The sequence below is a fragment of the Lotus japonicus genome, chromosome 3 (genome assembly GCF_012489685.1).
Source record: "Lotus japonicus ecotype B-129 chromosome 3, LjGifu_v1.2".
Classification (NCBI taxonomy): Eukaryota; Viridiplantae; Streptophyta; class Magnoliopsida; order Fabales; family Fabaceae; genus Lotus; species Lotus japonicus.
Window position 1 is genome coordinate 7,615,517 of NC_080043.1, and position 25,283 is coordinate 7,640,799.

At 36.2% G+C, this 25,283-nt stretch overlaps 5 protein-coding genes across 5 annotated transcripts; 2 read left to right on the forward strand and 3 right to left on the reverse strand.

The window, feature by feature from the left end:
- Positions 1 to 257: 257 nt before the first annotated feature.
- On the reverse strand, positions 258 to 4,156 carry LOC130748311 (acetylornithine aminotransferase, mitochondrial-like). Its single transcript, XM_057601489.1, has 4 exons — positions 3,969 to 4,156; positions 3,109 to 3,574; positions 1,609 to 2,043; positions 258 to 1,024 (listed from the first exon to the last, which is right to left on the reverse strand). The coding sequence occupies exons 2-4, from the start codon at positions 3,541 to 3,543 to the stop codon at positions 500 to 502; spliced, it is 1,395 nt and encodes a 464-aa protein (XP_057457472.1). The 5' UTR covers positions 3,544 to 3,574; positions 3,969 to 4,156; the 3' UTR covers positions 258 to 499.
- Positions 4,157 to 7,501: 3,345 nt separating this feature from the next.
- LOC130746967 (phosphatidylinositol 4-phosphate 5-kinase 9-like) lies at positions 7,502 to 13,216 on the forward strand. Its single transcript, XM_057599773.1, has 3 exons — positions 7,502 to 8,670; positions 11,748 to 12,009; positions 12,674 to 13,216. The coding sequence occupies exons 1-3, from the start codon at positions 7,763 to 7,765 to the stop codon at positions 12,851 to 12,853; spliced, it is 1,350 nt and encodes a 449-aa protein (XP_057455756.1). The 5' UTR covers positions 7,502 to 7,762; the 3' UTR covers positions 12,854 to 13,216.
- Positions 13,217 to 14,736: 1,520 nt separating this feature from the next.
- Positions 14,737 to 18,198, forward strand: LOC130746968 (cytochrome P450 714C2-like). Its single transcript, XM_057599774.1, has 5 exons — positions 14,737 to 15,076; positions 15,566 to 15,792; positions 16,166 to 16,407; positions 16,591 to 16,966; positions 17,598 to 18,198. Exons 1-5 carry the CDS (start codon positions 14,788 to 14,790, stop codon positions 18,045 to 18,047), a joined length of 1,584 nt encoding a protein of 527 aa, XP_057455757.1. The 5' UTR covers positions 14,737 to 14,787; the 3' UTR covers positions 18,048 to 18,198.
- Positions 18,199 to 18,524: 326 nt separating this feature from the next.
- On the reverse strand, positions 18,525 to 22,136 carry LOC130743521 (methyl jasmonate esterase 1-like). Its single transcript, XM_057595771.1, has 3 exons — positions 21,711 to 22,136; positions 20,819 to 20,950; positions 18,525 to 18,875 (listed from the first exon to the last, which is right to left on the reverse strand). Exons 1-3 carry the CDS (start codon positions 22,134 to 22,136, stop codon positions 18,525 to 18,527), a joined length of 909 nt encoding a protein of 302 aa, XP_057451754.1.
- A 1,021-nt stretch (positions 22,137 to 23,157) lies between these two features.
- LOC130743522 (methyl jasmonate esterase 1-like) lies at positions 23,158 to 24,772 on the reverse strand. Its single transcript, XM_057595772.1, has 4 exons — positions 24,664 to 24,772; positions 24,253 to 24,602; positions 23,886 to 24,017; positions 23,158 to 23,472 (listed from the first exon to the last, which is right to left on the reverse strand). Exons 1-4 carry the CDS (start codon positions 24,770 to 24,772, stop codon positions 23,182 to 23,184), a joined length of 882 nt encoding a protein of 293 aa, XP_057451755.1. The 3' UTR covers positions 23,158 to 23,181.
- Between the last annotated feature and the right edge of the window lie 511 nt (positions 24,773 to 25,283).

Genomic DNA, 25,283 nt, shown 5'->3' on the forward strand with positions numbered 1-25,283 from the left:
CAAGGTTATAGTTTTTTTTTTGAAAGACACAAGGTTATAGTTACAAGTGATGCATTATCTACATGAAGAGAACAACGAAATAAAATAACAGTCTTCTAAAGAGATAGTTAAAATTCAAATAATGGAGAAAATTATTAATTTGAAGGCAAAACTCGAGCAATAAGAACCAAATGAGGATAATGATGTGGTAATCAATGAATAAGAAAAGAATATAACTATGACGCTCAAACTATGTTATGATGGGGCAAGAGTAGGGGTATTCAAAACCAACCCATGTAAAGGAAAAGATTTTCAAATCCCTTGGATATGTTCAATCTGATGAAAAACACCATAAATAAATTTGTCACAGAGAATACAGAGGATCTTCCATCCACTGTTTCAAGAAATATGATGCATGCTTTGCTAAATTATTCTTACCACGGTAATAACACCTTCAGGGAAAGGAAGTTCAAGGTTTTTACATCCAAGACTTCAAGCAAAACTCCTAGTTTTAGTTACTCTAATCAAGAACTGATATAGCTTGGCATAGAATATCAGCTGCTTGCTCAAGCTCCTGCTCTGTTATGATCAATGGTGGAACAAGCCTGACAACATTTCCTTTTCCAGCAGTTAATACTAAAAGACCAGAATCTCGGCACGCATCTACAAGGGGTGAGGCAGGTACATCTAAATCAATTCCCATGATTAGCCCAATACCGCGAATTTCTTTCACGTGCCGGTTTCCTCCTAACTTTTGCTTCAGTAGTTCTTTGAAGTATAGGCCTTTCTTAGATACAGAAGACAGGAAATCAGGTTTTGATATCTTATCCAATACAGCAAGAGCAGCACTGCAAACAAGAAGATTTCCAGCAAAAGTGCTTCCATGGTCGCCGTACTTGATAGCTGAAGCAACTCTCTCAGTCACCAGGACGGTTCCAATAGGTAAGCCTCCAGCAAGAGGCTTGGCTAGGGTCATCATATCGGGGAAGACACCATATGCCTCATGGGCCCAAAGATACCCTGTTCGACCTAAACCACATTGAACCTGCAAAATCACAGAATGCATGTTATAAATATACTTCAAAATAGGCTATACTTTGTCACTCAATGAAATGATAAATCTCTGCAGATTAACTAATTTGACAATCTTGATCTCGGTACCTTTCAATTGATAATAGTAATTGAAAAAAGGCAAAGATAAACTAACCAACCATTTCAAGCGACAATGTTATCGAGAGTAAGATCCAAGACTATTTTACAAAGCATCAAAAAGAAACTAAAGAAATATATAGGGATAATCCTCTAATTGGTCCCTGTGGTTGTGTGGCCGTCTGAAATTAGTCCCTCCCGTAAAATCTAAGTCCTCGCGTTTGAAAAGTGTGTGGAAATTAGTCCCTCTGGCGAGGACCTGCTACACACACTTTTTCAAACGCGAGGACTTAGATTTTACGGGAGGGACTAATTTCAGACGGCCACACAACCACAGGGACCAATTAGAGGATTAACCCAAATATATAAAGGTGGAAACCAGTTTTGTGTCTTCTCTGTTACAAATGCAAATTTCTGTTTAAAAGGCACTTTCTCACTATTATACAGCCATATTAAATATTAACTTTAGAGAGTGGATACCTCATCAAACACAAGAAGTGCCCCAGCTTCATCACAAGCATTGCGCAGAGACTCTAGAAATTCTTTTGTAGCACTGTAAATTCCACCTTCTCCTTGGATGGGTTCCACAAAAACTGCAGCAATCTTGCCCTGCTTAATTAACTCTGTTGCAGCCTGCACATTTCCGTACTCTAAAAAGGTTACTCCGGGCATAACAGGTTCAAAAGGTGCTCGGTAATGCTCTTTACTTGTTAAAGCAAGGGCACCCATGGTTCTTCCATGAAAGCAATTACTAAAAGCTAGGAACTCTGTTGCTGGCACTTTCCCATCAGTAGTTATGTGTCTCTGATACTTTCTTGCAAATTTAATAGCCGCTTCATTTGCTTCAGTTCCAGAATTTGCGAAAAATACACGATCGGCAAAGGAACAAGCCACCAGACGCTTTGCAAGTTCTACCTGCATCCAGTACCAAAATAATTATGAAAACAGATAAAGGTGCAATGCAACAATGTTCCGACACAGAACGCGCTGCTACAAGATATGAATAAAGTTAAGCATAATGAAACAACTAAACAAATTACAAATGAATGGATGCGAAAATATTGTAAGATAGACATGCATCATCATCATAATGTTACAGCCATATACTTATTGGACCAAGCAGATATATTAACAAACAGTTTTCCTTCCTCTTGATAATGGCAATCTCTTTACCTTAAATATCCGAAACACAATTTCAAACTCTATCAGAGGCAGGGTTTACTCCTGAAGGTCATATAATGCTTGATAATGATAACCGAGTTTTTCTTCATTGAGTAAATAGTTCAAAAACATGTCTTTAATCCACAATATTTTCTCAGAAGCTAAGGTAGATTGCCCATTCAGAAAACTATGTTCCCTCAATCATATCTAAAGTTTTCTTGCCATGTACATTCTTAAAATTGCTAACTATTTCTTACCATTAAAAACAAATAAGTGCACACAACTGCTCACCCATACCTTGTCATTACTAAGCTTTCATCATTGTAAATTTTGTAAAACGGTACTTCTACAATCACCCTTTAAGCCAAAATAATAGTTGACACATGCCAGAATTAAGGGAATCGTAAATAATTTTATAAATTCCTTATAAAAGCATTTATAAGGCTGTGTATACCTTACACAGTTCAAAGAAATACAAAATTAGGCAAAAAGTATGAAAGTTTGAATCATCCATAATAAACAACTAATGAAACAGATGGCGTATTTGTTGCCCTGCTTACATGTTTCGAAGTAGACTAGTGTTTTAACTCAAACAAATCCAGAAAAAAAAACAGTGGTTTATTCAAAAAAGTTCCATGATTACTAAGCAAATTGAAAAAAATTTAGAAATAACTCAGAAACAAACAGATAAATCACCACATGCCCATACCTGAGGTATTGAGTGGTTAGCATAATGTTTTCCATTATTTATCTGCGTTTGATGCAAACGCAGATAAATAAGATATAACTCCAAAAAGACAAATAATGACATGTTCAAACCTGAGGTATTGTGTAGAAAATATTGCTGGTATGAGTAAGGGTACCAGCTTGCTCCACAACAGCTTTCAACCAGTCTGCATCCCCATGCCCTAATGCATTAACAGCGATCCCAGCACTCAAATCTAGATATTCTTTCCCTTCAACATCATACACCTTACTACCTTTCCCTCTCTCAAGCACAACCGGTGCTCTTGCATATGTCCCCACCAAATACTTCCCTTCCATCTCCATCACTTTCTTAGTCTTCTCCAATGCTACATTCGCAGCATTAGCTGCACCAACATCCACATTAAGACAAGCACTCACGGCCCTCCGGCTATTGATTTGAGTAAATTGTCTTCCTCCTATCAAAGCGCTCTCTCTCCCCAAATTGAACCCAAGTTTGTATACTGATCGAGAAATTGAATGGTTCAGATAAATGTGAACTGTACTCATTGTGTCCCACAAATGGCTTGATTCTCACCCTCTACAATTTTTCTAAACCAAAAATACATAGGCAAACAATTAGCTTATAATAAGTACAGAAACCCCATTTGCATGTTTGGATACCGGAAAATCACAGTGAGACCAAAGTCATATGGTGGACAGTTGCAAAAGCGCACGGAAGTTGCTTCTGTCAACCGCGGTTTTGGTTTCATGGTGGTTTTCCACAGTGTATCCAAACATGCAGTTTCCTAAGCACAATTTTGCTACACTATAGTTCATCTTTGAGCATGTGATTGATTACTGTAAAATAACACAAAATTAACCAAAATTCAAAACCCTGATTCCCCAATGCTATTTTGTAACACCCCACATTACTGCAGAAAAAGAAAAGCATGAAGAAGGATTAGACGACATTGATAGAGAAGAAACGATACCCTTCAGAGTGAAATCGAATCTGCAGCAAGTTGGCAACTTGGAACTGAACCGAGTGGGGTTTTGACTTCACAATTGAGAGAGTGTGAGTGAATGAGTTGATAGCGAGTTTAAGACCACATTGAAGGAAGGAAAAGATTCATTGTATTTGTCCGCATTTGGTTACAGAATGGAATACACTGGAGTGGATAAGACTGATTGATCATTGTTGTTCTTTGTTTTTTTTTATGAGTGAAGGGTTAAATGGGTCTTTTCAAAGGAATAATTATCTCTTCCCATCTTTAATTCCACCTCCATCTCATCAAGTTATTATGAAGAAAATTGAGGTAAATGAGTGATATGATAGGTGATATGACATAAAAAAAGAAAAAAAAGTGAAAATAATATGTAAGAGAAGGAGAGATGTGAGTATATCATAACTCATTTTCAAAGTGTTGCACTTTTAAGTTCGTCCCTAAAACACAAATCGCGGTATTTGATGGTGTAAAATGTCAGTTAAGTAATTAAGTTAATCTCTATGTCAGTTAAGTGTCATGCAGTGATTTTATCACTGTTTTTCCATTTGAACATGGTCATTTCTAGTGGTGTAGATGTTTGGGGGGTTTTATAGGTGTTTGGAAGATGTTTGTCATAGTAGTTGTGTTTTTTGTCAGCTTTTGTTAATTAGGTTACTATGGCCCCGTTTGGATAAACAGCTTAATTAAGCGCTTATGGTCATAAGCGCTTATGTCATAAGCGCTTATTCATAAGCTATTTTTAAAAATTTATTGAAATAAATTAAAAATAAGCTGTGTATAAGCATAAGCTGTTTTTCATAAGCTATCATGAGTAGCTTATGAAAATAAGCTGAAAATAGCTTATGACAGATCATAAGCTGTTTGCATAAGCTTTTCCAAACACTGACATAAGAGCTTATGCTGTCAGATAAGCTCAAATAAGCTCTTCCAAACTGGGCCTATATCATGTTTAGGGGATGTTATCAACACTTATTATTATTATTATTATTGTTATATATTTCTCTTAAAAAAACATATTACTGAACATGTATGAAAACTTAGGCTCAATTGATCGAGAAGGAACAAAAAATTATGCCCTTTGGATGACGATTTTATTCTAAAAATAATAAGCTCAAAGACAAAACTTCATGCATGACGATTTCTTCTTTGGTTTTTACATGATTATCGTCTTAATCAAAACTTTTTGCTTTGGTTGAAAGAGGCTCCTTCTCACATGAGAAAAAGTACTTGTAAGAGTGTAGAAAAATTTAGGTTGCCAATCAATGAGATTTCAAAAATGTGGAAATGGTTTTTTTATTTAATTTAATTAATTAATGTGACACGTTTTTGAATTATATTTGATTGGTAATGTAGAAAATATTTACATTGACAATGCATAAAAATTTAAACTCTTCTCACATCACTAAATTAAAGCTTTAGATATGTTTTTTTTTGTAGAACGAGTAAAGGAAAAACAAAAAGCAACAACCAAGCTAAAATAAGTGTCTTTTATAGTCATGCACTCCCTCTTAGCCATGAAATCCTCTACAGCGTTGCCCTCACAAAGAGTGTGCTCAAGCAACACCACCCAGCTCATCTCTAGAAGACCACCAATATCACTAACAACAGAAGCGTAATGATGGAATTTAGAACAAGGCTTCTGAAGAAAACGCAACACGAAACAGGAATTTGTATCACGACACGACGAAACCTAAAATCCCAACAAAGTTGAAGATCATACAAGATCGTCAAGAACTCGGCTTTGAGAATTTCCAAGATCCTCAAGAAGTCGGAAAAACCAACAATCCATCCGCTAAGAGCATTGCAGATCACCCCACCAAACATAGCTATGCGAGAGATGCCAAGGGAACTTGAGGCATGTTAAGATGTGCTATACACTACTAAACTCATTCCAAATAAATATTGATTAGACTTTTTTATTATAAATGCAAGTTTATTCAATCTAGAATTCAGTTAAATATGCATTATTGAATAAAACGCTTAAGGAATATACTAAGAAGGTATTGACCTAGTGGTAGGTAAGTTAGATTCTTGCTATGTTTGGTTGAGTGGAAGGAAAGCGGGAAGGAAAGAAAACACGGAAACCGATGAATGAATTTAGATTAGGTTAGTCTAAATTCATTCATCGGTTTCCGTGTTTTCTTTCCTTCCCCCTTTCCTTCCACCCAACCAAACATAGCAGTAAGGTGATGTAACAAGATCGAGGCCTACAAAAGTCATTTGTTAAAAGAAACTGTGTGTACCTCAAACATATTAACACTTGTTAAGGCTAAAAAATACGCACTTTTAGAAAGATTTGTTACTTTTATCACACCCATTCAAATAGGGTATACTAAACCAAGGTGTTTAAAATAATTTGTTTATATTCTTAATCAAACTTGCAGGCCAAGAATCAAGTTTCCCACACCTAATATTTTTTAATCAAATATGGTCATATGCCTGCAACAATCAAAAGCGTCATACAAAATAAATATTCCACTAACTGTTATTGACTAAATTGTTAGCGAATTTTTTTTTTTCATTTGTTTATTTCAATCAGTTTTGCAACGGATGACTCAATCCGAACGCAGACAAATCAAGAAGTGTTCAAAAAAAAAAACCAACGACACTTCCAAAGGGCATAATTTTGTTTTTCCTTTTCAATCAATTGAGCCTAAAAAGGATATTTATTTCTCAATTTTTCATAAAATAAGAGTGATAAATACTTAATTTTTCTTAAGCATTTGAAGTTCAAAAAGGATTTTTTTTTTAAACAGTGAATATAGGATGTGAGTTGTTCCAGAAGACGCTCCAGCCGATCACCCCTCGAGTCAATTATGTTGTTTCCTTACCCGATTGAAAACAACTTCTGACTTACACTCTATTAGTTCAAGTTCCACAATTCAATCCTTGTGGACTAGAGCTAGTGGACTATTGTTCCGGGAGACGTTCCAGCCAATCACCCAAGGGTGGATCACGTTGTCTCCTCACTCGATCAATTACAAGGATGATTAACCCGACCGACCAACCCAAGTAACCATGGACCAGCGACCAATACAAATTTGTAAAGCTCGATAATGTACTAAGCACTCATGACCACTCAAACAGTGCAATCTCAAACTCTAAAAAGCTAAGGCCTGGAGAGCATAAAGGACGAATGATCTCTCCCATTTCTCAAAGTACCCTAAACCCACGTTCTAACTTGAGCGTTGAAGTATCATTGTAAGGACCCATCCCGAGCTCAAGGACAACAAAGCATCGTGCAGATGATCATCTCACTACCCTTCCTTGCCGAAGTTCCAGCGTTCCTCTTCAATCAACACCCTTCTAGGTGATTTGATTAGATTAGTTATCGCTTGATTATTTCAATATTTTGATTAACAAATTAATAATTATATTATGGTTGTATACATAAATTTGACTCATTATATTGTCACATTAAATTTTTTAAAAAAGTTCAAAAAAAATGTCAATCTAGAGTCTAGACTAATTATATTATTATTATTATATTTAAAAAGAATACTTTTGCTTCAAGCTGAAGTTCTTTCTTCCCGTTCTCATCACCTTTCACCTCAGCATTCAAATCGGTCGCTTCGCCCCATCTTCCATTTCCTTAAAAGCGCTTCGCACGCACGCGCCGCCGCTTTCCAAACCAACCCCGCCGTAAATAATCATATGATGATCGCCGCGAAAACCACAGAGAGAAATCGGAAAGAAAATTTCAAATAGAAAACCAAAAGAAAAGAAAATCAAGAGAAAGAAAAACACACAGAGAGTGAAGCTTCTTGTTCCTTTATGTAATGCATCAGAAGAAATCTGAAATTCAGATCGGAAAAGAAAGCACCGGCGTCTCTTCCGATTTCAACCCTAAACCACCGTTCCTCCTCCACCACAACCACCACCACCACCACCACCAACACCAACAACAGCAGATAACACAAATTGAAATCTCAATTCCACCTTCATCATCATCTGCACCTTACAAGAGACCCTCACTTTCCAAATCCCAAACCCTATTCAAATTCCCGAACAAACCAACCTGTAAATTCTCCAAACCCACCGCCTCATTCTCCTCCCTCTCCGCCGCCGCAATCCGCCGTCTCCGCCTCCACCTCCGCCTCGTCCTCCTCCTCTCCCTCCCGTTTTTCTACTTTCTCGTCACCCACCCGGCGGAGTCCTTTCTTCTCGACTTCCTCTCCGCCTTCGCCTTCTCCGCCGGGCTTCTCCTCTCGCTCCACCTCGCTGTCCCTCGTCTCCCGTCCTCCATACGATTCAGGCTCAGGCCTCGGCCGTCGCTGCCGGTGGTGTGGACAGTCGGGTGGCGCCGTAAGGCGGCGGCTGGGTGCGGTGTTAGGGTTTACGCGAACGGGGACGTGTACGAGGGGGAGTTTCAGGGAGGGAAGTGTGTAGGGAGTGGGGTGTATTATTACAGTATGAATGGGAGGTATGAAGGGGATTGGGTGGATGGGATGTATGATGGGTGTGGGGTGGAGACTTGGGCTAGAGGGAGTAGGTATAGAGGGCAGTATAGGCAAGGGTTGAGGCATGGGTTTGGGGTGTATAGGTTTTACACTGGAGATGTTTATGCAGGGGAATGGTCTAGTGGACAGAGCCATGGATGTGGAGTTCATACCTGTGATGATGGGAGTAGATATGTTGGGGAGTTCAAGTGGGGGGTCAAGCATGGACTTGGCCACTACCATTTTAGGTATGTTCATCAAACCATATTCTGGAAATAATCATGAATTCAGTGCATATCTTTGATTGTGGCATGGATGGATAGGATCTTCTCATGTTAAAATTTCTCGGTGTTCTTGTCATGTTGCTTTTTTGTACTTATTCCTCTTTTGTAGATATCCATAATCTTTGTTCATGTTAACAAATTTGAGTAGGACTTTGTGAAATTGACCTGTTTAATGTCTTCCAAAAGAGAGATAGGTGTGAGATTTTAATATGAGATCATCAGCCCCCCTTCATTTTGGAGGAATATCCACGGTTAGTTATTTACTTATTTTTGTGTAGGTTTTTGAGTGAATCTCTATTTTTATTCCCACCAAAACACGAGGGAAGGTATTTTTTTTGTTGTTGTTGGTTATGTTAGTCAATTGCTAGAGGATTAACATTATCGAAAAAAACATAGATCGAGGAATAGGTAATAAATACAAGTATAGGTTGAGAACCTTTATTTGTGTTTATTAATATGAAAAATCTTGCTAAGATTGAGGACAAAAACAAGGGTTCACCGTAGGTTTTCCTTTGTTGTTACGTTTTCATTGGCGTTTAGCTTTTACAACCGATAATGAAGGTATTATTGCTGCCTTGCAGGTTTATGTAGAGTAACGTGTAAGTCTTTTATGAGTTGCTTTGGGGTTTTGATGCTTGATTATGCTTTATCTGTGGTTTCTTAGGTTTTTTGCATTTCTTCCTTTTGTCACCTTTTGCTTCTCTTTCTGCCAGTGTGGTTATATTAGGGTTAATGATATTTGAATACTGTTCATTTTGTGTGTTTCTTACGGTTTTAAGTGTATTTGTAGTCAATAGGGGACAAAAACACAGAGAAAGTCTTTGATTTGCTCCTGTTGTAGCATCAGTTTTGTGAAAAGTACTTCGCGGGCTCACGTGTGTTATAAGAAAGAAAAAGGGAGCAGAAATGGAACTTTTCATTCTTTACGGAGATTTACTGCCTGAGTAACCATAGTTATCAATAGCACGCAAGCGCCATCATGTCACGTGCATGCGCCGCTACAAGGGCGCTGCGATAACATCGCTTCGCGCCATCGCGTCATGTCCATGTGCCGCTACAAGGACCTCCATCGTGTTGCCGTTTACTGTCGCGGCCGCTATCGCAGTGGAAATTGCGGCCTTCGTGCACTATTGCACCTCAACTATGGATGGGACCTCAAAAACCCAGAAATTCTGAAAAGCCCTGCATAATCTCGACTTCACTAACTCATAAACTCGTAGTCTGAACTCTGAAGGTATTGAAAGCCTTTTCAACATCTCTAGCTATGTGACCTTAACACACCCGCTTCATGTCTAGAGATGGATATCTTGAGTGTGAAATTTGTAGGCCTAGACATCTACGAGTGGCCCAATAAAGGAATCTATGATAGACTCTGATACCAGAGTTAGATTATGAGAGGAGCCCGAGAAGAGAGAACTTTATTACTGGACTAAAGAAATACACTAGAATAGTGATTCAACACCACTTCTTTACCCAAAACCTTAAGGTAATTAGTTTGTGGGTCTTCACACTTATATTGTCCTTAATTAACCATTCTAACCAATGGGATACTTTATCACTCACACTTGAATTTCTGTCGAATGTTCATCTTCGTACTCTGTTAATCATAGCCGCTGCTTTTCATGTCAGGTCTCTGTTTTATCTGATGTTTCTATATTTCTTTGTTATGTCAACTGTTTTACCAGTTTTAGGTCGCATCCCCTCTTCATCCTTATCTTCTGTTGTCTTTTTATTCTTAAACTATTCTGCTTCTATTTTAAGTCTTGAACTTATTTAATCCTCACTTTATGAACCTATATATCTAGCTTAAAACCCTTGATATTTTAGTTGTTAATTATGAATGTCTCTTAATTTTGAAAAATGTCTTACTTTGGAGAATTTATTTTTGAAAATGTCTTTTATCATTTTTGTATTTTATAATCCAGTTTTGTATTTGAGTAGGAAAGAGGAGAGAAGAAAATTATTTTGAGGGAATACACGATTTCCTGGTTATTCTTTATTCTTTTTGTGATTCATCTGAATGAAAGTCCAAATAATTTCCTCATTGAGTTTATATTTCTCATATTCTCTGTTTTATCTGAATCAATGAATTATTAATCAGACTTATATTTAATCTTCTATTGATATAAGTAGATGACTCAGCTTGGCCCTAGGTGGAAATAAGTGTGGTTTTTCGTTGTAAAAGAGGTGGGTCTTGTTAGCTTTTGAGGGTTAGTAAATTACATGAAGGAAAGCATGAGCACAATGAATCATAGCTGAGTCTGGCCAAGTAAAACCTGTTAATCTGTTTCCGGTCATTCTTTGAACTGTAATTAGATTTATAAGTTTCACCAATTTTAATCTGGTGGATTGACACAATATTTGAAGTTAAGCTTTGGTTTGTATGTGTCTTAGTAGTTTGTATTTATGCTTTTCAGGCATTTTCCCATTTGCGATAATTTCACGTTACTAATAGCCAGGGGTACCCAATCATGAGGCTGGTTTAGTTTCGAAGGTGCTTTATACCTCTCAAAGCTTTAAAACAACTCTATAGGGTGATAAGCCATAGCTAACAACACTAACACAGTCTTATTGGACAAATGATCCCTTAAGTTCCATGCAAGAGGCTAATTTCATGACATAGAACTGGTAACCTCTAGGTCACAAAACAAGAACTCCATATGTTATGATGCTATTCTGTCTGTAATTTAGTTTTATTTGCTGCCAATTTTTCTATAATTTCCTTTTCTCCCTCTCCTTTTCCACTTTTATTTAATCCACTTAATGAGAATAGTTTGCAAAAACAAAATGACTATCTGGTCTATGATCAGTGCACTTTGGTAGATGCTTTGTTGAACATCACTGATATCATTATTTAATTTGTTGCAAAACTGAGTGCTGTCCGTAGTCTATATCAAAGTAAGATTCTGGTTATGCATTTAATGATGATTGCATTATCGTGATTTGAATTTTGAAAGGCATTGTCTACCTTGTTTTTTTTTTGTTGACCAATAAATGTACTGTTATATTCTTTTGGGGGCTAACTATTTTTTTTCCACTAGAAATGGGGATACATATGCTGGTGAATACTTTGCGGACAAGATGCATGGGTTTGGGGTATATTCTTTTGCAAATGGCCATCGTTATGAAGGATCCTGGCATGAGGGGAAAAGACAAGGGCTTGGAATGTATACATTTAGAAATGGGGAGACCCAATCTGGTCACTGGCAAAATGGAATCCTTGACATTCCAAGCACACAGAACCCCACCTATCCAGTTTCTCCTGTTGGTGTCAATCATTCCAAAGTACTTAATGTGGTGCAGGTACTCACTTTTTTAATGATTTTGTTTACCATAATTTAGTGTTTAATATTATTTTCCAATTAAAAATTAATGAAAAGGGATGAAGGATTTTGAATATTTTCTCTTCGATGTCTGCATGTTGGCCTAGATTTATCAGGCTGAATGATTCTGTTATTGCCATTTGGTTTGAATATATTATGGCAATGACAGAATCATTGTCTTTTCGCTGTGTGTAACTTTGAACTGGTAATTCTTATGATTTGAAATGTGGTCTGCCTTACTTATGTGCTTTTGATCGATGCTTTGGGTTGTTAGAAATTCTGGTCAGTATCATATTTACTTCTTGTAATTGTCATTACTTAATGTATGCAGTTGTTATAGTAGTTTCCATTTTCATATATTTCATATAAAGTAAATGTTTTACTTGGTTGGTTTCTTTTCACTGCATGTGAGGGAATCATTGAACAGAATACTGCTACACATCCCACATCCAAGAAAAATTAAGCATTCTCTCATATTCTGGTTGTATGTGAAAGCTGAGTATGGACAGATAGATAGATGTTTTCTTATATGGTTTAAATTAGCACATTTGTGGAAAGGAAAATATGAGACAAAAAGTGAGATAATTTGCTGCATTGTGAGATTTCAATATTAATCGTGTGTTTCTTCATGAATGAAAAAACAGGAAGCAAGAAGAGCAGCTCAGAAGGCCTACGATGTAGGCAAGGTAGATGAAAGAGTAAATAGAGCAGTAGCAGGCGCTAATAGAGCAGCTAATGCTGCTAGAGTAGCTGCTGTCAAGGCTGCGCAGAGGCAAATGCATAATAATGTTAACAGGGAGAGCCTCCCAATTCCTATTGTGTGAGGCTATCAACTACAACTTTTGTTTAAGTAGAGTGTAGAGAAGCATAAGATTGTGGGAGAGGTTGGTAATGGTAGCTACTGAGTTTAAACCACAACGCGATATCACGACCATCTTCATCAGTGGCTAGCTGAAACCAAGCAGATATATTCTGTGTCTGCTATTGAGTCTTGTATAGAGGAAGGCTGATGACATATGGGGTAAGACTACATCTTCATCCCCCACCCCCCCTTTTTCCTTCATTTTGTAAATTTATGTAGCTGTATGTGCTGGTGCGCGGGTGAAACCTCAACCCAGCTACTATTGTAATATCGCATATGGTAAAAATAAGAAGAGACATCTATTATAACATATTCCTTTTCCCAACTTGATATTTGCTCTTTTCCTTTGGATGAGAGATTTGGCTCATTTTAAGGTATGTCTGTATTAGAGTTGTGAGTTGGATGCGAAAGTCCTCTCATCCAATCCAACTCTTTTATTCCTTTGAACAAATGTGTTTTTTTTTTTCTTTTGCATGGAATGGGTATTAATGTGGGTTGAAACTTAAAGTGGCTCCTCTAAAGTGAGAGTCATTTTAGAAGATAAAAGTAAGTTATCACACCGTTAATGGAAAACAACCAATGCGATTGTGATCACATTCTTGTACATATATAACCACATTATGTTCTTTAAATTTCCTTGAAGTTAATGGTCATGATAGCCATGAATGAACCTGTTCATACTTTTTATCAATAAATTTTGGTTGGTTTAATGCTTTGACCTGAAGCACTTTTTTTTACAAGCCAAAAATGTATTTAAGGGGGGGGGGGTAATGGCTAGTAATGGGGTACCCCCAACCCTTAATACGTGAGAAACAGAGTACTTACAACAATAGAAAAGATGTTTCTTTGAAAAAAAAAATACATACATATATATATATATATATATATATATATATATATATATATATATATATATCAAAACCCCACAAAGGATACTGGTGAAAAAACAGAGTTCTCCAACCCACGCCCAAGCTCATGGAAAAATTTCATCTTTTATAAATTAAAAAATAACATAAATTTGTGGAATTTTTGTAATTAGCTAATGAAGGAAATGTGGTATGATACATTTTTTACAAATTGTAAATGTAGTATTTTAGATTTAATTTTTTTTTTGTATTACTTTGTAAGGCTAAAATTTGTAAATGCCATGGTAAAAATACTTCTTGGCTATATTGTATTAGTTTATTAAATTTAAAAAATGGTATTGAAATAGAACCTATCATTTTCGAAATTATTATTGGAAATTGAACAATAGGATATATTTAATGAAAAAATACTTGATATATTATATATCATAAAAGATAAAAAAATTCTTCCTCATGTACCAAAAAAAAAAGACAAAATTAAGGTCAAATATAATTATTTAATTTAGGGGATGTGATAAAATAGGGGTAGTAAATTTATGTCATAATCACTCTATTGATATTAGAATGAAATATAATAATATATTTTTATATGAAATTAAGCAGTTAAATATGTTTCAGTTTAAAAGAGATGTGTATATATATAGGACATTATTATTAAATGTAAGGGCAAATAAAGAAACTGAATGCTGACTTTGCATCGCGTACTAATTTCATTTTTGAACTAATTATTTAATTAATATTAAATGCATTATTTGTCAGATAGTAGATGGGATAATCACACAATTGTATGCATAAAATATTATTTAATATTATAATAAACTATGATACAATATTTTCGCATTTTTTAAAATATGTGCCGTACATCGTACAAGCACCTACCTAGTATGTATAATATAAAATGAGCATTCCTACCTAGTACATACATATATAATATAAAACGACCATATTCGAAGTTGAATAGTTTCTTCGATCACACAAAGACATTAAGAAGGTTAAGGAGTGGAAGAAGAGGAAAAGACAAGTGTTGGAGATGAATGCAGTGCAAGTTTTTCTGGGAGCAATTTTGGTGGTGTTGGTATATCTTTTCAATGTTATGGTGTTGAGGCCAAGATCACTGAGAGCAAAGCTTCACAGGCAAGGGATTCATGGTCCTTCTCCTCACTTCTACTTTGGCAACATCCCAGAAATGAAGACAATTTTACTCCAATCTCACTCAACACAAGGCAAAGACAAAGACAAAGACAGGGATATTGTATCTGTTTCTCACAACTTGACTTCCACTCTATTCCCTCACATTCAAAAGTGGAGAAACCAATATGGTCAACTACTTTTTCCTGTCTCCTAGTGATGTTGTTTCCTTCATATTGTTTTTACAAAAATATGGATGATCACAATACTTCTCTTGGTTCATGTTTGTTGAATCTGACTGTGGTGGTGGTGGTCTATTTCTTTAAACTTTTGTCCCTCATTATAAACTAATCTGTGTTCTTATTTTGAGGACATGATAAAGAATCTAATTTGGTTTATTTTGTAAGTAGTGATGTTATAGAACTGTTCTGTATGTAAACATCTTTATCAGATTCCATAGCACAGTATTTTATTAATGTCTCCAATTGTTCTAAAGGCATTTGTTACTTGTGGCATTTTCAATTTCAATAAAAAAGAACCAAGATCACAATTCTCATGTAAAGTAAACAGATTTGTCCTAACCCTAACTATTGGTCACGGGTTAGTGTAGTAGAGTAATATGATTGAGATGATGTTAGTTTTAAGTCCAAACTTTGATTTCAAATGGATACATGCTGCAGGTCCCATGTACTTGTTTTCTTCAGGGAGTATTCAGTGGTTATTGGTGTCAGATATAGAGATGGTAAAGGAAATCCTCATGAACACCTCTTTAGATCTAGGGAAGCCTTCTTATCTGTCCAAGGATATGGGGCCACTCTTAGGAGAAGGTATATTGTCTTCAAGTGGAACAATTTGGGCTCATCAGAGGAAGATAATTGCCCCTGAACTTTACCTAGACAAGGTGAAGGTAAATGTATAAAAACCCTACTCTTTTTAAGTATCTTGAAATATTTTGACATTGATCACTAATTTCCAGCAACACGGTCTTTTGAACATGCTCCCTATGATTGATCTATTTTTTAGAATATCAACAAATTTGCCTCACTTTTACTTTTCAAAAATTTAAGCAATCACATGGAGTGTGTATGAAAAGTGTATTAAAAAGAGTGTGTTGCTAGCCGAATGATAGGTATATATGTAGTACTAATGGTATTGCTGTTACTTATGCAACTGGTCTGCTTGTTTAAGACTCACACTCAAGAGTTAAAATTACTGATTGTAAATGTTGAACTGGAATAGCAATCTAAATACTTTTTCTTTTGCTGTAAATCTTGTTGAAGGCAATGGTTAATCTGATAGTTGACTCCACAAATACAAAACTAAGATCTTGGGAGGCTAGACTAGAAAGTAAGGGAGTGGTTTCAGAGATTAGAGTTGATGAAGATCTGCGTAGCTTGTCGGCCGACATAATCGCAAGAACTTGTTTTGGGAGCAACTATACTGAAGGAAAAGAAATATTCACAATGCTTAGAGATCTTCAAAAAATCCTTTCCAATAAGCATGCCGGAATTCCAGGCTTTAGGTATGGATGATAACTAAAAAACTTTTATGCTCATCACTAGTGAGAGATATAGCAAGCAAGATTTCCATTTTGATGTTTTCCTTTTGGTTGCATCATTACTGCATATTTATATATTGTGTTATTGTTCTTCATTGTGATGAATATGATACTAATGTGGAAAATGGTATCATAATATGTTTTAAGATACTTGCCAAACAAAAGCAACAGACAGATGTGGAAATTAGAGAAAGAGATAAACTCAAAGATATCAAAGCTTATAAAACAACGCCAGGAGGAAACTCATGATGAGCAGGACCTCTTACAAATGATACTTGAGGGTGCAAAGAATTATGAGGTCAGTGATGGCCTCTTATCAAATTCTGTCTCGCGTGAAAGGTTTATGGTAGATAACTGCAAAAACATATTCTTTGCTGGACATGAGACTACTGCAACTACAGCATCATGGTGCTTAATGCTTCTAGCTTCAAACCAAGATTGGCAAGATCTTGCCCGTGCTGAGGTGCTTGAAGTTTGTGGAAATGGTGATCCTGATGCAAGCATGCTTAGAAATATGAAAACGGTATGTTTCCTCCGAATGTGTTAATGTTAAATATTTCCATGAATTTGGTTGAATTCATTGCCCCTCGAATTAATTACATTAATCTTAGGATTCATCAAAATGGCATGGAAATTTCATTCCTGAGTTTTTGGATCGGAAACATTGCATGAATGACATCTAATGAATTTCATGGTGTCTGTGTTTAAGTTATAAAGTGAGTTTGTAAGTGAAGAATGATAGGGATAGAATTAGGGAGAGAGGGAAGAACAGAGAGAATAGAGAGGGAAACTAGGGAAAAGGAGTATCATTATCATTAACAACATACCAATTACATAGTGTATACACCTTATATAGCTAACTAGACTCCTAACCCAAATGCATGTGTAACAAAGAAATTCCAATACAATACTTTCCCATGACAGATTAATATTTCGAAATTCTTTCAAAAGAAACCTTTCTTATAGCATGTTTGGATCAACTTCTATTTCTTAACCTGGAAGTTACTCACATAAGCTTCTTCTCAGAATTAATTTTAACTTTAGAGTCAATTGTATAGAGATTTCATAAGATGCACTTAATTCAATATTTGTTTTGAATCTTGATAATTGTAGTACATTTCCTCAAAGTTTCACTAACGTTCTTACTGATCAAGTCTATAAAAATGTTGCACCTGCATCTAACCATGGTGATTCAAGAGACCCTGAGGCTTTATCCACCAGCAGTATTTGTCATTAGAACAGCTCTCAAGGACATAAATTTAAAAGGTATCCTAATTCCGAAAGGAATGAACATTCAGATTCCAATCCCAGTTCTGCAGCAAGATCCTCAGCTCTGGGGACCTGATGCCTACAAATTCAACCCAGAAAGATTTGCAAATGGGGTGCTGGGCGCCTGCAAGAGTCCACTAGCTTACATGCCATTCGGACAAGGTGCTCGTGTATGCGCGGGGCAACATTTAGCCATGGCAGAACTGAAGGTAATTCTGTCTCTCATTCTGCTGAAGTTTCGGTTCTCCCTCTCATCGAGTTACAGCCATTCGCCTGCATTCCGCTTGGTTGTACAACCTGGCCAGGGAGTTGTTCTTAAAATGTCAAAAATTTAAGCAACAATGAAACTAGAAGGCTTTCCCTTGTTGTTTGGGACCCCTCTATTTTCCTTTTTTTTCTATGTATTTGTGGTTGGGAAGGTGGATATGATGATAAGACAATAACTTTTCCTTCAAATGAATAATGAGATCATATGCAATACTATAAGTGTTTGGTTTAGCTTTTGAACATCATTTTTGAATATCAATTCTAGTAGGAACCTCCAAAGTATAACTTTTGAATTGAAGTGCATTAGCTTTTCATTCATTAAAGCCATACTTATACAAAATACATCGAGTGCTAGGTAAGTTTTACATCAACACATTACATTACAAAAGATATACTTATATCATCATTACATTACATCAAAAAGCTACATACTAGACTTAGCCTACATAACCTAAGAAAAAAACTCAACACCATCACTTATTATATAAGCTTGTTCTGTTGCAAGTTAATTTTTACTTTTTTTAAACATACCAACTAACAATCTTTCACAGTACAGACCAATAAGAAAGTGTGGAAGTCAGAGATGGTACATCAACATTTATTATATGATCATGGATGGTATATTTTAGAAGCTCAGAGCTTAGCTTTTTGGGTTTGGAGAGCATGGCCATGTGATCTGAACCCTGTATCACTTTCACCTCAACATATGGACCTGTTCTTTCAATTATCCACTCCTGATTATCCTGTGTTTGCAAATTGTCTTTTTCAGTGATGAAGAAAACTTTAGGTACCCTTCCATTCTTATCCTTTGTAACTGCTGTTTGTTTTGACAACAATTCAACATTGCTTGTAAATGGAGGTAAAGGTCTCACCAAAGATAAAGCAAGCGTCAAATCCTGCACATAGAAATTAAGTTTGGCTCTAGAAATTAATTAATCATTTTTTAACAGTTTAGTTGACATCTCAATAAGAATACAGAAAACAAAGAAATTTATGTTAGAAAAGTAAGTATTTATGGCACCGAAAATAAAAAATGGAACTAGTATTTTATTTTATAACCCACTTCTCATTCCATTTGTAGGAATTTTAATTTGATGATCTATGAACCAACAATTGTTCGCGCAGCCATTTTCTTGCTGGCTAGCTGCAATTAAAAAACAGCCTAAAGCATATTGGGAAATTTACTGTATACCTACTATTTCGTCTGATTTTTTATTCCTTGCCTCATTTTATTAGTTGTCATGATTGGGGCTATAATGCTAAGATTCAAAGTAACCATTACTGAACACCATGAGATCATATGCAGTGTTTTCTCATTTTGATACCTCCACACAGGGGCATGGTTTTTTAATTTTTATCTTATTATAATTATTTTTAAAGGTTTAATTGCATTTATCGTGTGCTCACAGCTTCGGGGGAAGAGTTTGGAGATTCCAGGCTGTAGGGAAGGTAAGTGAAGGGGCATGGTTTTAGGTTTTCATCGAGGGAAGTTCTGGTTGGGAAGTTGTCGGTTCCTCGTAAGTCCTTATCTTCGCCGATCGAGGAGAGACTGCTCGAGGAAATAAATTTCTTTTGTGATTTGGGGACAAGGGTTCCGGTGGAGGTTCTTTTCTCAAAGTTATACTTTTGGGGTCTTAGAGATCTTGCTCAAGTGAATGAAGATTCGTTTGCAAATGGCGACCTGGTACAGGAGGGGCTCGATTTAGTCGATTGTGGGGCTTTGATGGTAGCAGGGGCTCCCTGTACAATCTTTGGGTTTTGAAAGTAGGCAAAAGATTTTTTCTGGTTTGAGAACCTAAGCCCTTCAAACGTTTGAAAGCTATCTTTTCTTCCTTCTTTTGGAGACACTTTAGAGCTCAAGATGTATCTCTTAGGTTTCATCTTTCCTCGTACTTGACTCCATGCTCCTCATCCCTGGCTGGCTTGATTTCTGGTGCGGCGGGATTGTTTGATCTTGAGGGAGGCTTGGTTATCCCACCCTCGCCCAATGAGGCTACCCCTAAACCTCGCAGGCATGGACGTCCCAATAAAAATAATAGAGGTCGTAAGCCCCGTTCAGTGGCCTCAAACTCTTGTGAGGTTTTGGTTGTTGTTGTTGATGTTGGTTTTGCATTCAGTGTGGTCACACCCTTAGTTCCTACTACTCTGTCGTCTCTGGGTAGTGCCATGTTTGGTGGTTACTGGACACGAGCCAAGAAGGCGTGGCTTGCTGGCAAGCTTTTGGGTTTGGTGATTGACATAAGTGACGAGGAGGCTATTCGCAGCCTGAAAATGAAATGAAGGAATGGTGACCTCTCTGAGCGTCTGGTGTTTTTGCTTTGGTTATAGTGCATGTCTTTGGTTTTGTGTCTTTTGATTCATTTTGGCTTTGCTCTCTACTTTATAGTTGGTTTTATGCTGTTTTCTTCATAGGGTGGTGTGGGGGGTTTGTTTTCCTTGTGAAAGACTTCGGAATTTTGTTATTGTTTTCCCCATACGTGACTTGTTTTTGCAAGGAATTGATACTGGACCTCCGCCTACCCAACTCATATGTCCCTAGCTCCTACCACTTAAGCTATCCTACAGGGATAAAAGATAAATTGCACCCGCTAGGAATCGATCCTTGGACCTCCCTCTACACAACTCATATATATGTCCCCAGCTTCTACAACTTGAGCTATCATACGGGGACTCTATTTTGCTGGTTTAGAGCTTAGTCTAATTACACCCTAATCAATATATTTGATTTTTCAAAAAAATTAATGAATTTTTCCAATATAGAAAGCATATATATAATTTCAAAAAAAAATATTCAAAGAAAAGCATATATATAGTTATGATTTCAATTAAAAAGCTTTACCTGAGGTGGTGATAATGGATACATTCTGGATGATATGAGTTCGAATCCGTCGGATGAGAGGATTGGAGGTTTGTCCGCCCCATCAAAGATGAAATATTGTTTGTCAAAAGTGAACCCCACTCTTTTCCTTCGCTGTTGATCCACAACAAAATTCTCAAATGGTTTATGGATTAGTCAATTGTGATTTTTTTTTGAAAATATGTTGATCAATAGTAATTTAGAGACAATAAAATAAAAATGTTGTCTAAATGACTCATGTGGGTTATTAACCCACAACTCAATGACTAATAGAATTTTTTATAAAGATATTAATAAATAAAAAATAGAAATTATAACCCACTTATGTTCAATATGATTGGACGATGGATTATATAACTCAAACTTTCTCATGAGTTATTTAGACAACTCATAAAAAAATAGTATTTTTTGATACAACAAAAACAAAAACAATAATAATTTAAATATGTGTTTGAACCTTATAAAAGTGTGAGTTATTGATTTGGGTTAAATGGTCCCCTTAAAATAACAAATTATTGAATCTTGCCCCTATTAATTTTTGTTGAATTTGATCCTTTAAAATAGTAAATTATTAAATTTGGTTCCTTCATACATTTTAGTGGTATTTAGTGGCCGTTGAAATCGCCGCTAACACATTTTGTGGCGGTTTTAAACAAAAATGAATGGAGATTAACTTACACACTTACTATAGGTTGGTCCCTCAACTTAAAAAATACTTAAGAAGCCCTCAAGTTGTAAAACCATTTTAAGACGGACATGAAACAATTACATTGGCTTCAATTTGTTTGAGTTTGGCAAAGGTACCTCATGAAACAATTACATTGACACGAAACCATTTCAAAGCACCAAATGTGTTTGAGTTTGGCAAAGGTACCTCATGAATAAAATCCTGATAAGTGAAGTTTTCACTGACAACGGTTGCAGAGAGGAAAATAGCAACATGGATTTTTCTAGGGTACTTTTCCATAGCAACTGATACAGATAACCCTCCAAGACTGTGACCAACAAGAATCACCTTCTCCTTTGAAGGAAGTGACCCCATGAATTCCATCAAAGGTTCATGGTACTCTGAAATTGAAAGAACCTCTTGTGTTTTCCTTGGATTGATTCCAGAAGCAGACATGTCTAGAGCTGTGACATTATGACCAGCTGATTTCAGCAGAGTTGCCGCTTTATACCAGCACCATGCACCATGTAGTGCCCCATGAACCAGAACAAAGTGCCCACCATTAACACAGTTGAAGAATAAGAGAAAGAACAGCACAAATATCAACAAAAATTGTTTCTCACGTATGAACATCTTCAAAATTGTGGTCTTGTCTAATTGTTTTCTTTAGGCTATATATAAAAAAAGGTTGGAGTCTTTTTATCATCACCAACCTTATCTCCCTCTTTCTTTATTTTGTTCTTCAGTCACATTATATGTATTACTTACGTAATGGAAGTTTGGTTTGGTAGTTCTTTTATCAAATGAAAATTCCTTGTTGCTGTGTTTGTGAGAGAACAATCTCATTCTCATTATTGGTGGTTACGTCCCTGAGAGGCTGGTGGTGATGGGAGTGGGAGAATTAGCGTCAGAAGTTGGATCTTCTTGCAGCTGATGTTAGAATTTTTATTTAATTGGCCTTGATTGATGTGTTTTTATTTTACCAAAAAATGAGTTGAATGTAAGACTTGAAATATTTTTTCATGTAAGCTTATTTGTTAATGTGATTGTTGTGGGTCATTTTGGGAATCACAATGTGCACACACGTTTATTGGGTTGAGTCCAATTAGTAAAGTGTGAGCTTTTGTGTAGAGTCTTATATATGAGCATATAATATCCAAGATAGATTGGACATTAGGTTTACCATGTTTTATTCATAAAAGGCCGGATCTTCATTTGTCTCTAATATTCTTTAACGGTTCGATGCTCTATTGAAAAGTCATTTTGTTAAAGATGAAAGATCGAGCGGAAGATTTATCACATACAATTATGTGCATTCTATAAATCAAAAGGACGTGTAATGATGTCTTCAAGAGTTTTGCAATTTATTCTCATTATGTTGGTATTCTAAATCCAGGTATAGATCTGACTAAAGTAATTTCTTACAGGTGAAGCAGAGAAGCTGTCAATTTAATTTTGGAAATGGAAAAATAGTCTAAACATACTTAATATTAAAATGAAACCCGTTAAGAAAGCAAACGTGACCACAATATTGTAATCACTTATAATAACCTTGTTTTACATTGCTACAAGTTTTTGTTTTTTGAGCATGTCAACTATAGAAGTAACTAGCAATCTTCCAAAGCACAGAACAATAAGAAAGTGTGGAAGTCGGAGATGGTACTGCATTAACATTTTATTACATGATATGTATGGTACGTTTTAGAAGCTTATATAGCTTTTTGGGTTTGGAGAGCATGGCCATGTGATCTGCACCCAGTATCACTTTCACCTCTGCATATGGACCAGTTCTTTCAATTACCCACTCCTGGAAATCCTGTGTTAGCAAATTATCTTTTTCAGTGATGAAGAATACTTTAGGTACCCTTCCATTCTTGTTCTTGGTAACTGCTGTTTGTTTTGACAACAATTCAACATTGCTTGTAAATGGAGGTAAAGGTCTCACCAAAGATAAAGCAAGCGTCAAATCCTGCACATAGAAATTGGATTTGGCATAAGGAACAAATTAATTACTTTCTGGAAAATGTTAATTGTACATACTGATTTCAAAGTTTTTAGTCTCCCAGATTATTTCGTGGAAACCGCTAAAACCAATGATAAATCATTTGTGGTGGTTAATAACCGCTTACACAAAAACCGTTATAAAGAGTATAACGATGTCTAACTTCACCTGTTTTAATATTGTTAGCGACTAAGTGAGTTAGAAATTTGAAATTACATGATAAACTATAAAATTTCTAATTCATTTTTTTTTTCTTTTGAAACTCATTTATCTTAAATATTATTGATCCACATAAAAATAGATGATTTATCTTAAACTTTATCTAGAGTCATTTACACAATCACATATGAATATGGTTTTGATTTAAAAGCTTTACCTACCTCAAGTGGTGATAATGGGTACATTCTGGATGATACAAGTTTTAATCCGTCCGATGAGAGACTTGGTGGTTTATACGCCCCATTAAAGATGAAAGATTGTTTGGCAAAAGTGGACCCCGCTCTTCTAGTTCGCTGCGTGATCCACGATAAAAATTTCTAAGTGTGTTTAGTTACAAGTCTAGACAGGCCAAACATGAATCCTTAAATTCAAAAACTACTATTTTTTACTTCTGAAAACGTCGAACTGACCAAAAGTGGACCTGAGTAACTTTCCAAACCGACGCTCAAATGATTTTAACTTTAAAGATTGATCAATAGTAATTTAGTGAACAAAGTACCAAATGTGTATTAAGTTTGACAAAGTTACCTCTTGAGTAAAAGCCTGATAAGTGAGATTTCCACTGACAACGGTTGCAGAGATGAAAACAGCAACGTGGATTTTTTGAGGGTACTTTTCCATAGCAATTGATACAGATAACCCTCCAAGACTGTGACCAACCAGAATCACCTTCTCCTCTGGAGGAAGTGAACCCATGAATTCCATCAAAGGTTCATGGTACTCTGAAATTGAAAGAACCTCTTGTGTTTTCCTTGGATTGATTCCAGAAGCAGCCATGTCTAGAGCTGTAACATTATGACCAGCTGATTTCAGCAGAGTTGCCACCTTGTACCAGCACCATGCACCATGGAGAGCTCCATGAACCAGAACAAAGTGCCCACAATTAACAAAGTTGGAGAAAGAGAGAAAGAACAAGATAAAGATCAACAAAAAAATGCCTGTCCTGTTTCATCATCTTCAAAGTTTTGGTCTTGTCTCTAATTGTTCTCTTTAGGCTATATATAGAAAAAAAAATGGAGTATTTGGTCTTCAATGTGTAGCTGATCATGGCTAAATATTTTACTCTAGAATCATTCTCACATGTTTGCTTTTTAAATTTTTATATATGTCTGTGGCTTGATAAAAGGCAAAGAAATAGTTATTTAGTGCATTACAATGTCAATTCTATTTTTGTTTAGAATTAACTATTGTGTCACGCACAATGCGTTATCTTTTTCTGATAGAATATAATATTCTTATATTTATTATTCTGTAATTATGCATGTAATTAGGATTTAGCCTTTATTATTAGTCAACTTTGTATTCGTATAAATAGAGGTTTATTCATCAATAATAGTCACGGAATTGATTTCCTTCATGGTATCATTGAGCAGGTTCAGATCCTCTCTTCACATCTGACCTAATTTTTTTTATTTTCCTAATTCTCCTTCCAAACCCCCCCCCCCCACAGCCGCTGCCTCTCTCTCTCATCGCAGCCGCTCCGCCGTCGCCGCGCTCCCCTTATTCCAGCGCCGCCGCCGCCGTCGGTCACCTTGCTCCAGTCGGTTCTTCTTTTCCCA

Bases quoted from the DNA above. Each gene is read 5' to 3' on its own strand.
- LOC130748311 (XM_057601489.1), bottom strand. From the start codon at position 3,543: ATGAGTACAGTTCACATTTATCTGAACCATTCAATTTCTCGATCAGTA. The intron at 2,044-3,108 runs GTTTGAACATGT...TACTGGATGCAG, and splicing joins TTTTCTACACAATACCTCAG to GTAGAACTTGCAAAGCGTCT. The intron at 1,025-1,608 runs GTATCCACTCTC...GTGATTTTGCAG, and splicing joins CACTTCTTGTGTTTGATGAG to GTTCAATGTGGTTTAGGTCG.
- LOC130746967 (XM_057599773.1), top strand. From the start codon at position 7,763: ATGCATCAGAAGAAATCTGAAATTCAGATCGGAAAAGAAAGCACCGGC. The intron at 8,671-11,747 runs GTATGTTCATCA...TTTTTCCACTAG, and splicing joins CTTGGCCACTACCATTTTAG to AAATGGGGATACATATGCTG. The intron at 12,010-12,673 runs GTACTCACTTTT...ATGAAAAAACAG, and splicing joins AAGTACTTAATGTGGTGCAG to GAAGCAAGAAGAGCAGCTCA.
- LOC130746968 (XM_057599774.1), top strand. From the start codon at position 14,788: ATGAATGCAGTGCAAGTTTTTCTGGGAGCAATTTTGGTGGTGTTGGTA. The intron at 15,077-15,565 runs GTCAACTACTTT...TACATGCTGCAG, and splicing joins AAAGTGGAGAAACCAATATG to GTCCCATGTACTTGTTTTCT. The intron at 15,793-16,165 runs GTAAATGTATAA...ATCTTGTTGAAG, and splicing joins TTTACCTAGACAAGGTGAAG to GCAATGGTTAATCTGATAGT.
- LOC130743521 (XM_057595771.1), bottom strand. From the start codon at position 22,136: ATGTTCATACGTGAGAAACAATTTTTGTTGATATTTGTGCTGTTCTTT. The intron at 20,951-21,710 runs GTACCTTTGCCA...GTGGATCAACAG, and splicing joins ATCAGGATTTTATTCATGAG to CGAAGGAAAAGAGTGGGGTT. The intron at 18,876-20,818 runs GTAAAGCTTTTT...TTCTATGTGCAG, and splicing joins ATCCATTATCACCACCTCAG to GATTTGACGCTTGCTTTATC.
- LOC130743522 (XM_057595772.1), bottom strand. From the start codon at position 24,772: ATGATCAGCTACACATTGAAGACCAAATACTCCATTTTTTTTTCTATA. The intron at 24,018-24,252 runs GTAACTTTGTCA...TGGATCACGCAG, and splicing joins ATCAGGCTTTTACTCAAGAG to CGAACTAGAAGAGCGGGGTC. The intron at 23,473-23,885 runs GTAGGTAAAGCT...TTCTATGTGCAG, and splicing joins ACCCATTATCACCACTTGAG to GATTTGACGCTTGCTTTATC.